We start from the raw sequence: 13,440 nt of genomic DNA, 5'->3' as shown, positions 1-13,440 counted from the left end.
GCAACAGTTTAGGCTGCCTGGCTCGTTGCGAACTAATTTGCCAGAATTTTACGTAATTATGACATAACAGTGAAAGGTTGTACAATGCAACAGCAATATTTAGACTTAGGGATGCCACCCGTTAGATAAAATACGGAACGGTTCCGTATTTCACTGAAATAAACGTTTTGTTTGCTAAATTATAGTTTCCGGATTCGTCCTTATTAATGACCAAAGGCTCGTATTTCTGTGTGATTGTGTTATAATTAAGTCTATGATTTGATATTTGATAGAGCAGTCTGACTGAGCGATGGTAGGCAGCAGCAGGCTCGTAAGCATCCATTCAAACAGCACTTGTGTGTTTTGCCAGTAGCTCTTCGCTGTGCTTCAAGCATTGCGCTGTTTATGACTTCAAGCCTGTCAACTCTCGAGATGAGGCTGGTGTCACCGATGTGAAATGGCTAGCTAGTTAGTGGGGTGCGCGCTAATAGCGTTTCAAACATCACTCGCTCTGAGACTTGAAGTAGTTGTTGTCTGCATGGGTAACGCTGCTTCGAGGGTGGCTGTTGTCGATGTGTTCCTGGTTCGAGCCCAGGTAGGAGCGAGGAGAGGGACGGAAGCTATACTGTTACACTGGCAATACTATAGTGCCTATAAGAACATCCAATAGTCAAAGGTATATGAAATACAAATGGTATAGAGAGAAATAGTCCTATAAATACTATATTAACTACAACCTAAAACCTCTTACCTTGGAATATTGAAGACTCATGCTAAAAGGAACCACCAGCTTTTATACGTTCTCATGTTCTGAGCAAGGAACTTAAACGTTAGCTTTTTTACATGGCACATATTGCACTTTTACTTTCTTCTCCAACACTTTGTTTTTGCATTATTTAAACCAAATTTAACATGTTTCATTATTTATTTGAGGCTAAATTGATTTTTATTGAGGTATATTAAGTTTAAAAAAGTGCTAATTCAGTATTGTTGTAATTGTCATTATTACAAATAAATAAAATACTTTTTTATTTTTTATTAAAAACACGATTTTTTTTTTTTTAAATATATATATATATATATATATATATATATATATATATATATATATATATATATATATATATATATATATATATATATATATATATATATATATATATATATAAAACATTTATACATAAACAAATCGGCCGATTAAACGTATCGGCTTTTTTTTGGTCCGCCAATAAATCGGTATCGGTGTTGAAAAATCATAATCGGTCGACCTCTAGTGTATATACACACAGTGTACAAAACATTAAGGACACCTGCTGTTTCCATGACAGACTGAACAGGTGAAAGTTATAATATTTTATTGATGTCACTTGTTAAATCCACTTCAATCAGCATAGAATGTAGATGAAGGAGGAGACAGGTTGAAGAATTCTCAAGCCTCAAGACAATTGAGACATGGATTGTGTATGTGTACCATTCAGAAGGTGAAAGGGCAAGAAACAATTTACGTGCCTTTCAATGGGGAATGGTAGTAGGTGCCAGGCGCACTGGTTTGTGTCAAGAACTGCAAAGCTGTAGGGTCGCTCACAACAATTTCCTGTGTTTATTAAGAATGGTCCACCATCAAAGGACATCCAGCCAAATTGACAACTGTGTGAAGCATTGGAGTCAACATGAGCCAGCATCCCTGTGGAACGCTCGACACCTTTTAGTCCATGCCCTGACGACTTGAGGATGTTGAGGGGAAAAGGGGGGGTGCAACTCAATATTAGGAAAGTGTTTAATGTTTTGTACATTCAGCAGGAAATTGAGTCTTTATCTATGACAGTATAAACAGCAAGAGCCAGGCAATAAAGGAACATCTGTTTACAGACTGCATCAAGCGAGGCCAGCAGCCCAGCCACCAAGCAGCATGACAAAAAGCAAACAGTGTTGTTTAAGGGGGGGATTAACTTCCAACTTGTTGCTATTTTTCCCAAGAGGAGCGGTAAGGAGAGAGGGAGAGAAGAATAGTGGGGTGGGTGGTGGTGGCGTTATTAGCAGTGTTTGTCAGCGGAGCACGTTGGGAGTTATAACAGGCGGACTTTGGAAAGACGACATGGGCCTAGAACGAGAATAGCCACAGAAACAGAACTGGTCAACAGGACTGTCCACACAGTGGTAGTGAGTGACGCAAGGAAATTGTTACATTTGGGGAAGGATGGGGTCTGTGCTGGTGGGCCTTCCCACTCCACAACACTAATAGAACAAGTCAGAACATAAGGAAATACAGATAAATGTACAAATAGTTATAACTATGTAATAACTTAGAAGTTGAAAGGATCTTATCCCTGCTATATCATCACTGCAGTCCACACTGTCAGACAGTGTGCCTCTTCTGACCGGCTACACGTAGCTGCTGTAGCACTAAGCCCGTGGGTTTTTGGCCGTGGGTCAACTCCAGGCCTATTCTTGGTCCCTGAGACCCAGACAGACTATCAGGCAGAAAGTGTGCATAGATTAACTGTCTAGTGTCTGTTATAAAAGACCTATGGCTTTCATCACTGGATTGCTACCTACACCAATAAAACCAAATCAGGCGAAAGCGAGCACTCCCATTGCCACACACACACCTGAGTGAAAAACAAGCCACTCAAATACAGCACCGCACAGGTCATGTTAAAATCAGGCTTCCTCGATGTTGTAAAACACTGGCGGAGGCTTTCACCCATGTGTGTGTCCCTGTAAAATAACCAAAACTTTATTCATAGGGCTTAGCTTTAATTGGCTGCTGTGTTATTGTGGTTGTGAGCATTGTTTATCTTGTCGTGATTGGGTTTCAACGTAAACAAGCAAATGAAAACTTAGACAACCGAAAAGCGCCTTGGGTCGTCTGGCGATACTGGTGGAGCTCTGGGTACATAAACACTAGTCAGGTGGTCGTTTTCTTTTTGGGACAATCATTCAAATACAAACAATGAATGGGTCTGAGACAGTTAATCTGTTTGGAAAATATTTCAGTCTTTCGAAACGACTGCAAGGAGGTATAAACAGGGTGTATGTGGTATATAACAGCATTGTAATTGCTGTGTCAACAAGATATCACCCCGCATTAATGTTGTATGCCTTTCTTTTTCTTTATGTTTCTAATGGACATTTAAATAATTGATGGCCGATACAATCCATTATTTTCTGGGCATGACTGCTCCCACACAACAGCAGCAGTCTGCTGCTTTTCAAAATGGACTGTTCCGTTGTCGTGGTAGCCATGAGGACATACTCTGCATCCCAAAATGGGACCCTGTTCCCTATATAGTACACTACTTATTGGTCAAAAGCAGTGCAATACATAGGGAATAGTGCTGTTTGGTACACAGGGGCTCTCCAAATCTGTTCCTGGAGATCTGTCCCGTAGGTTTTCACTCCAACCCTAATCTAGCGCACCTGCTTCTAATAAATATCTGGTTGATAAACAGAATCAGGTTAGTTACAACTGGGGTTGGAGGGAAAACCTACAGGAGGGTAGCTGTCCAGGAACAGGGTTGGAGAGCCCTGGTCTTCAACAATAATGTATGCTGGCTGCTGGCTAGGAATAGCCTCCAACGCTAACGCCACACAAGCGCTTCTGTACTACTTGCTAAGCAGATTTAATGAATCCTGTACTCAACAAAAAAGCTATTCCTTTGTTTCGTTTGACCACTCCACTGAGTCCCGTCTGTCTATCCATCCGCTCTGTGGTTTGATCAGAAGTTGCAGAATTTCCTCCTTGGTTGGTCGCAAATTAAACATTTTAAATTAGGCTTGAGCACGAGTAATGGCTTATAGGGCGCTGCAGCGAGCTACATACAGTAAGTGGTTCAGGTCAGGAGACAGACTCCTTCAAGCTGCTAACTGGTGAGAGACATTTACAGAAGTGGAAGAATATTTTCTGAGCCGGCTAGAGGACGTCCTCAGCGAGTCTACTGCCGTCACCCTATGGATTTGTCCCAAAAGGCACCATATAGTGCACTACTTTTGATCAGGGCCCATAAGTAGTGCACTATATAGGGAACAGCCATTTTGGACAGAGGGACACTCAAAACAGGGACCTTTAGGGTTCAACATTTTCCCTCTCAGCTCGTTGTGTCAGCCTGTCTCCGGAGTGTTGTTGTTAAAACACTTAGGCCCTGTGAGGGAAAGGATGGGAAAAGCACAGCGTGAATAACCCCTCTGAATGCTTTGGGTGCGACCAACCAATTGAGCTTCCTATGAGAAGAGCAATCATGTCGCCATATGGGGAGGGGACACCGAGAGCTATTCCCCCTGCTGCCTCCCGGCCTCAACTGTCTCCGCACATTAAGTGGAGCTGACAAAATAACAAACAACTTTTATCCCTTTAATTTCCTTGGGTAGTGTAGAAAACACAGTGCAGATGTCTCAAGACACACAACCTGCAGGGCTCTCTGATGAAAGCTTTACGAGTGGGACCTCCAGAAATTCACAGATTGCGAGAGGCGAGAAACGAAAGAGGAAGTTTGCAAAAATGAAAGTGCAATGTCAATGAAATGAAAACCTAACAGAGTTGCATGTTCAGAGCAAACGTTTACATATCTGCAGCTGGGACAAATCAGACTGGAGTGGTTGTGGTTTACTCATACCATCTCACCAAGACGAGAAAGGAGAACGCAACGGTTCTGAAGGTGACCTTACTTACATTAATACATCCTATAGGCCAGGGGTATTCAACAACAACTCTACGAGGTCTGGAGCCTGCTGGTTCTCTCTTCTACCTGATAATGAATTACACCCACCTGGTGTCCCAGGTCGAAATCAGCACCTGATTAGAGGGGAACAATTTAAAAAAGCAGCGGAATTGGCCTTGAGGTCCAGAGTTGAATTTGATGGCTATAGTATATCAAATTGGAAAAAAATACCTATCCCGTGTATGGATAAACCTGTAACACACTAAACACCCACAACACTGTGGTCCATGAAGTCTATATGCCAGCGTATGGCCCCTAGCCATGTGACAGAGACCCCTTTCTCTGGGGACCTGCACTGTCATGGTTACGCTCCAACTATATACGCTGTGTGTGTGTCTACATGTCTCCACTCTCCACAAAATAGAAAAAAAGGCCTTTGTGTGCACTTTGAGCTGCCCAGTGCTCTGCCTGCCGGTAAACAGGGCGGTGCTGCAGACACAGGGAGGCCGCTGAACAGTTTAACCCTTTATCTCGTCCAATCAGGGGCTGAGCTGGCCAGCCGGGGACAAACTTTGCCCAGAGTGGTTAGCCTCCCGGCAGGGCTACGTGTCTGAACTGGAGCTACTGTGGAGAGTAGAGACTGAATGCTCAGACAGTAAGGGTCAACACAGGAGAATGAGAGGGCACACAAACAGAAGGTCTACTTAGATCAACCTGTACAGTCTATAGATGACCCGTCTCCCTGACAAAAAGCAGCAGAACCACCTCTCTGACCCCCCCTCTCAGTCAACGCCTCCACACACACACAACCTAAATACCCATCCCTGTATCTGTCACCTTTACATTCAGAACCCTTGCCAGAGGGAGACCTACACTACCGTTCAAACGGTTGGGGTCAATTAGAAACTTCCTTGTTTTTTAAAGAAACTTTTTTTTTGTCCATTAAAATAACATCAATTGATCAGAAATACAGTGTAGACATTGTTAATGTTGTAAATGACTATTGTAGCTGGAAACTTCACTGTTGACGTTGAGAATGGTGTTTTGCTGGTACTATTTAATGAAGCTGCCAGTTGAGTACATGTGAGGCGTCTGTTTCTCAAACTAGACACTAATGTACTTGTCCTTGTGCTCCATTGTGCACCGGGGCCTCCCACTCTTTCTATTCTGGTTAGACAGTTTGCTCTGTTCTGTGAAGGGAGTAGTACACAGCGTTGTACGAGATCTTCAGTTTCTTGGCAATTTCTCGCATGGAATAGCCTTCAATGCTCAGAACAAGAATAGACTGACGAGTATCAGAAGAAAGTTCTTTGTTTCTGGCCATTTTCTGGCCAGCCTGTAATCAAACCCACAAATGCTGATACTCAACTGGTCTAAAGGCCAGTTTTACTGCTTATTTAATCAGAACAACAGTTTTCAGCTGTGCTAACATAATTGCCAAATGGCTCCAGCTAACAGCTTCAACCAGAAACAACAATTCGCCAGTGATCAGTGTTCCTTCTCATACTGCATGCAGGGCCTCATCTACACCACAAAGATCCTTATTAACACTTTTCAGGGTCAAAATACAGCCATTCACATTGTAGAACACCATTAAGGACACACACACAGTTACACACACACAGTTCCAAAACTTACACACACAAAAGGTCACAAAAGCGGTGTTTAAACAGACGCCGCCAGGCTTTGTCAGAAGTGTGAATCAGATGAATTGGGTCAAAGAGTTGTTCAGAGACAGCAGTAGAACAAGCTGTTCCTACAGGGCCACAAAGAGGCAGCAGCAGAACAGGCTGTTATAGGGGCACAATGAAGCCATTTAGGCCAGAATAGACATGTACCAAATCATACAAATAGATTAACACATTCTTAGGGCCTAATGAATGTAGGGTGAAATAAATACACACTAGGTCTATAGACCTGAGGGTAGTGAAGTAGTAGGCTACAGTGCAATCAGGACACAATCAGTTCTCTCAGGGGCCTGGTGAAATGCAACACACTACATTTACCCATTGGATTATGCCCTTAACAAAATGTCCACTTTTTAAGGGAGTAGACCGTTCTCAGTGCTCCATTCACATAAGGATAAGTGTTCCCAGTCTGTCACTTCAGAGTGACATGCTGTAAGTAAGATGGACTTGATGAATGAACACCTCAGGGTGTTGCAGTCCACCAAGTTAGCAGTTACACAACCTCAGTGTGTACAGCAGCTGGGCTGGCTCCCTACACTACCCTCCAGTTAAAACATCACACACACCCCGTGTCTTGGGAATAAGGAACTTTGGTCACTAAGTGTCATGTGATCAGAGTCTCCTGTCTCATCTGTTCCTGCTGTGGGAAGGCATGGTTACGGTGTCACCACCACTAGCCACTCCATAGTAACCCCTACATCCCCCCGGCTGACTTGATTGTCACACTTCACGAGGACAGAGGGAGTGTTGAGCGCCGGGTGCCGATTGATCATGACTAGGGAGTGGACTTCTTATCCTGACCATGTGACCTGAACAGGAAACACTCTGGGCCCTCAATACAGGCTCTAAATTTGGGGCGGCAGGTAGCCTAGTGCTTAAGAGCATCGAGCCAGTAACCGAAAAGTTGCTGGGTCAAATCCCCGAGCTGACATGGTAAAAATCTGCCCATGTACAAGGCAGTTAACCCACTGTTCCACGGTAGGCCGACATTGTAAATAAGAATTTGTTCTTAACTGACTTGCCTAGTTAAATTAAGGTTAAATAAAAAAACAGGCTCTAACTAGGACTAAGTAGGGCTGCAGTCAGGACAAACTCCTGTAGTAACAAGGAGAACTATGAACTGAGTTCTGTGCCGATTCAGATTGATCATAACATCAGTGGAGGGAGGACAGAGCGAATGGTATTTGGCAGGCGATGCCTTGGTTCAGTATGGACAATCAGAGACATTGGGAGAATCTCAATTGCATACTCCTCACATCCTCCTCTTGCCCCAACTTCTTCACAAAACCCATTGGCTGAGAAAGCCAGAGGCCCTTCACCTCCAATGGGTTGAGGCGGTGCGAGGGGTATACAATCGAGATTCTCCCTGAGAGATCGGTTGAGGAGAACTGGTTGCTGTGAAAACATGTAGAGCGCAGAGCCGTCCAGTCCCAAATGCAAATATCAATAGAGATATCCAATAAGCCACAAATACAACACTTAACAGCCTTTTGGACACAGCAAGACTTAAAAATGGCCATTTGTGTCTCAGAGTTGTGGCGTGCAGTCTCTTTAACACGCCATCTTTGTAGATTAGGAGCAAATACAACTGATAGAGGGTCCACAAATACAATGATGATAGATGTTCTTTGGATAGATAACAGATCCAATATCATGGGAACTAATATACAGCCAACTGATTCGCCCACTGATTCACACAACAAAGGGGACATATACAGGGTGGCAATTTCATTATGGGTGTGAGAATGTTAACACTTTTCAGGTAAAAAACAAAAAAACAAAGGTCATGTAAGACTATCAACAATGACATCCAGCTTCCAAAGAAGTGTGTGATTTATAGAGAGACAACCATTACTTTGCATAACAGGGTTCTAGCTATGCAACAGCGATTGAAATGTATTTTCATATCATTTCAATACTGTACTGATTTATACATACCTCCCTGTCTCGTAAGTAGGCCGAGTCTCGAGTCTACATGGGACACTCTTCACGCCACTTTGATACAAAGTGATTTGTTGCAGGTTAGGAGAGCATTTTTGGTAACCTTAACCTCAGTCTTTTAACTTAAGTCCTCCCAACCTGCTACAAAAAAAGTCACTTCGGTATCAAAGTGGCATGAGTCTACATAGACTAGACTATGGAGAAGACTGAACATTCTCATTTCCTGTGACAACCAGGAACTGCTTTCAAAAGCATTCCTTTTAAGAACACAAGTCAATTGGAATTCATTCACGACATTGTGAGAGTCAATGTGATCTGTTTGTTAGATCCGTACATTAGTCAAACCTACACTTAGGATTTTGACATTAAAGCATGTGCTCATAAACTATTATGCTATGACTTAGACAGACGAGCATTCAGTTACCTTGCCTTGGAATGCAAATGTTGCACAGTATGGGACCATTTTCATGAATGCTTTGAAATAGGCCCACTGTTGGAATTTGCATCAAATCACTGAAAAGCTCAACAGCATGCAGGCAGTCATCATAACAAGATGTAGCCTAGGAGGCCATTGTCACCTGACAATACTACAATCGGATTTGAAATCCACTTCTTGCTATTCATGAATTGTCGATAATTTTGTTGTAGCACACACAGATTCGAGATGCTGCAGAAACTTTGTGCAGCTGGGGGAAGTGATTAGCGAGGCAACGTACACAAATTCGAAATAATCGAAAGTGTTACATTTGCATAGCTACAATGTATCCGCTCTGTGGTAACGATCCAAAGCAAGACATGAATATGATCAAGCTCAGACTTACGTAACGTCTCAACTTTTTTTCTGGAGGAGATTTTCTTAACCAGCCCGAGCACACCACATCTCCCCCGCTCATCTTTCCTCCTTTCTTCCTCGCCGTCTGGATGTTTGGGCCGAGATTGTTTTGAGTGAACCTGCAAATATTGACAGGGAGCGGTCAATGGGGAAAAAAAACTGGGAAAAAAATACGTCGCATTGGTTGAGATTTTATGAGTTGGGTAAGCGATAAATACCGTCACACCTCCTAGTCTGCGCTGCGAGTCACCAACAGCGACTGTACGACAGTCCTCTGAAATGTATCAACCTCTTTTGTCAAGAAGTGTGTTAAATAGCCAAATGAAATCCCAAAGTGTCGTGCGTCCGTGGTTACCTTATTCTGGATATGTTTCGCACTCCAAGCAGAATAGTTGCTTGCAAGTGAAACTCGCCGAGTTTGGCTTTCAGTGAACGCGCTTTTATGCAATTCCTTCCAAAGTAGAACAAATATTTGTAAGCACACTAGGATACTTATTTTCCTCTCCTTTCCGACGCATAATTGTTTCACGGAAAGTACAATGCCTTTTCACCCAAAAACGTAGCGTTTCACCGACCTTCCTCCCAGTTTCACTCCCTGTGGTTGCTAATTATGATTGACAGATCGGCAGCTCTGTGTTTTCCCTGAACTCAGCCTGACAGCCTCCTTTGGAACACGCAGGGAGAGGCGGCGTGCAGGAAAATATAACCAACACGCCATGGGACATGTAGTTCTCAATTGTTTGGCGTTTCTCCCCCCAAAACAAATAACCGCATTTTGATCAATTATTTTTTGCATATGGTTAGTATAGATTTACACCCATCTGACTGAATACCGTTGGGAAAAGATGGCTTTCTAATGACTGAACGGAATAACAAAGAAACTGCATTCCAGTGTTCAATGTAGGACCTCTCATGCCATGCGCACGTGGAAACTACACTTACCACAATGCGCGCCACTTGTGCGCTCGAAGTCATGCAACCTCGAAGACAGTGAAGAAATGCCCGTACAATTAGAAAGTTGGCGATTGCCATTACATTATATCTATGTGTGTAAGTGTGAGCACCAAAACCAGAAACAACAAAACTCGAATAGGAATATTATAATTTCAGCAACAATAAATAAAACATATCTTCGTCAAATGTTTTACCTTTATTTAACCAGACAAGTCACATTTCTATTTACAATGTTGACCGACGCTGGGCTAATTCTGCGGGTGCCCTATGGGACTCTGAATCACTGCCGGTTGTGATACAGCCTGGATTCGATCCATGGTGTCTGTAGTGACGCCTCTATCACTGAGACACAGTGCCTTGGACCCCTGCACCACTCAGGAGCCCAAATGAATTAAATGTCTTTGTTGCTTCATTGCAAGAGTAGGCTATCCATCCCTTGAAAACTCTAGTAGTGTTGTTCTTGTAGACCCTGAGCCTGACTAGTGGCAATTTGACAGAGATGAGTTCCCATGAGGGTTAAAGTATCTGTGGAATCCTGGAATGTTATTGTAATGGTAAAAAGCTCTCCACTGTATTTTGGCTATTAGCCTGTATTTGTAAGTGCATCTATAATGTTTGACTGCCAATTTCGAATGGGTTTGAGCATAGTATACATGAAGATCAATATTGTTGTGATTAACGAATAGTCAACTGATGTACCAAAACAAACATGAACTTTTCATATAACTTACTAATACAAATTAATAACTATTATTGTGCACAACAGCCATCATAGGGCGGCAGGGATCCTAGTGGTTAGAGCATTGGACTAGTAACCGGCAGGTTGCTGGATCGAATCCCCGAGCTGACAAGGTAGAAATCTGTGGTTCTGCCCCTGAACAAGGCAGTTAACCCACTGTTCCTAGGTTGTTGTAATTAAGAATTTGTTCTTAATTGACTTTCCTAGTTAAAAAAAAACAATTAAATGTATGACTCAGGCAACACAATAACATTCAAACAATGTATTAATCATATGCAGATTCACAACTAAGTACAGCCATGACCCACCCAGTTGTGAGTGAGACTTTACATTCTAATATTAATCCATTTAAACATTCACATAGCCATTAAAGATATTTGTCACAGCATAGCTCCATACAGCAGGCAAGCCCAACCGGTGAGGACAACAATTGAGTACATTTGTCAGTCTACCATCCATAATACTATTGACCCTACTTGTCAATGTCTTCTAAAATACTATTCAGCCTGGGAGATACTTTTTCCTTTTTACTGTGTGCTCCTCAAAATGGGTCTATGACACCATAGAGCTGAAAGAAAGATATTGCTGTGGTAAAAGTTCTAGTCACTGGCATTTTGCTGAGCCATACTAGTCACTGAGGAACTTAACAGGAGCATAAATCCCAACTTCATGGTCCCCAATAGACAAATGGAAAAAGAGAGAGGAAGGGAGGGAGACAGAGAAGGCATTATGTTTATTAAATTACATTTTAAATGAGTGGTTCCAGAGTTCATGCTTTTGCAAGGGACTTAAACTTTTATGAGAAAGGCATTAAAACCAATTGCATTTGATGTGCCAACCATAGAAAAATAAAAACAATCAAAACAGGGATCAAACCATATGCATTTGTGATTTGTATTTGTATGGGGATGTTAGCTGCTCATCAAATCATCCCACGTTGGTTTTTGCCTTCATTGTTATCACATTGAAATCTCTGCAATAATAGAGGGGTTATAGTATCCATTTTAAAGCCCACCGCCACAATAATAGTATTTCATAACTTCAATTGAATTGTAGTGTACTTCATATGTTCCCAGAGGGAAGTTGTTTTGCCACAATGGCAATAACTACAATAGACTGAAAAAGTTGCTCCTAAAAAAGTGCAGCCTGGCAAATCTACATACAATACTGAAAAAAATGTATAAATGCAACAATTTCAACGATTTTACTGAGTTACAGTTATAAGGAATATTTAAGGAAATCAGTCAATTGAAATAAATTAATTAGGCCCTAATCAAGCCATGGGCGGGCTTGGGAGGGCATAGGCCCACCTACTTGGGAGCCAGGCCCAGCCAACCAGAATTATTTCCCCCCACAAATGGGCATTATTACAGACAGAAATACTCCTGTTTCATCAGCTGTCTGTGTGGCTGGTCTCAGACGATCCTGCAGGTGAAGAAGCTGGATGTGGAGGTCCTGGGCTGGTGTGGTTACACTTGTTCTGCGGTTGTAAGGCTGGTTGGACGCACTGCCAAATTGTCTAAAATTACGTTGAAGACAGCTTATAGTAGAGAAATTAACATTCAATTATATGGCAACAGCTCTGGTAGAGATTCCTTCAGTCAGCATGCCAATTGCACGCTCCCTCAAAACTTGAGACATTTGTGGCATTGCGTTGTGTGGAAAAACTGCACAGTTTAGAGTGTCTTTTTATTGTCCCCAGCACAAGATGCACCTGTGTAATGATCATGTTGTTTAATCAGCTTATTGATATGTCACACCTGTCATGTGGATGGATTATCTTGGTAAAGGAGAAATGCTCACTAACAGTGATTTAAACAAACTTGTGCACAAAATTTGAGAGAAATAAGCTTTTTGTGCATATGGAACATTTCCTGGATCTTTTATTTCAGCTCATGAAACATGTGACCAACACTTTACATGTTGCATTTATATTTTTGTTCAGTATATTTGGGCAATCTGAACCTGCTGATGAAGCTGCTCTGGTACCATTAAAAAAAAAGGCCACACTTGATATCATACAACACTGAGTTGTGTAACTTACAGGGAATGCCATTGCTCAATAAAACTTTTGATGTGACTGTACAAGTGAAACGCAAATGGATCGGTCAATTAATAATTGAGTGCCATTGATTTTTCCCAAATGCTTTTTGAGGCGATTACAGTGCTACCACTACAGTGTGTTGTAAACGTAATGGCAGGGATACCGAATAGCACAGAAATGACCCGTTTGCAAACCACAAGCTTGCATTGCTACATTACACATATTGGCTATGCCATTAGCAACAGCAAGTGTGCTGATAGGGTCAACCGTTGCATACCATTCGCTCCCATTTCCTATTCATGTAGTGCCACTATTGCAAGTCTGGCACTACTGTTTTAAGACCCATTACATAAAGATGCTTCTCAATCTCCTTTTGGAGAGGGTAAGGGTTCTATAACATGTCGGGCCCCGTCTAAGAGGTTTTGGGTCAGTTTCCACTGGGTAAGGAAACCTATCCTGGCTGGTAACTTGAATGATGAGGCTTTCCCATGGGAGGTCTGTCTGACATCACCGTGAACTCTCCCTTCTGTTACTCTTATAATCTCTCTACTGGGTCATGTTCATTAGGGCACACCGTGACAAAACATTTCAAAATGTTGTGCAAC

General features: G+C 42.3%; 1 protein-coding gene across 6 annotated transcripts in view; it reads right to left on the bottom strand.

Annotated features, from left to right (window-relative positions):
- LOC139419030 (GRB2-associated-binding protein 1-like) overlaps positions 1–9,706 on the bottom strand; it is a 71,595-nt gene extending 61,889 nt beyond the window's left edge. Inside the window, exons 1-2 of one of the 6 annotated variants that reach the window (XM_071168876.1) lie at positions 9,454–9,706; positions 9,088–9,217 (exon numbers count right to left, since the gene is read on the bottom strand). In XM_071168876.1, the coding sequence (XP_071024977.1) occupies positions 9,088–9,159 (72 nt within the window). In that variant the 5' untranslated portion in view covers positions 9,160–9,217; positions 9,454–9,706. Of the gene's footprint in view, positions 1–9,087; positions 9,218–9,316 lie in introns of all 6 variants that reach the window. The other 5 variants (XM_071168875.1, XM_071168874.1, XM_071168878.1 and 2 more) reach the window with 5 other exon arrangements.
- Between the last annotated feature and the right edge of the window lie 3,734 nt (positions 9,707–13,440).

This window comes from Oncorhynchus clarkii, chromosome 10, assembly GCF_045791955.1.
Source record: "Oncorhynchus clarkii lewisi isolate Uvic-CL-2024 chromosome 10, UVic_Ocla_1.0, whole genome shotgun sequence".
NCBI classification, from domain to species: domain Eukaryota; kingdom Metazoa; phylum Chordata; class Actinopteri; order Salmoniformes; family Salmonidae; genus Oncorhynchus; species Oncorhynchus clarkii.
This window is presented reverse-complemented; position numbering and strand designations above follow the sequence as displayed.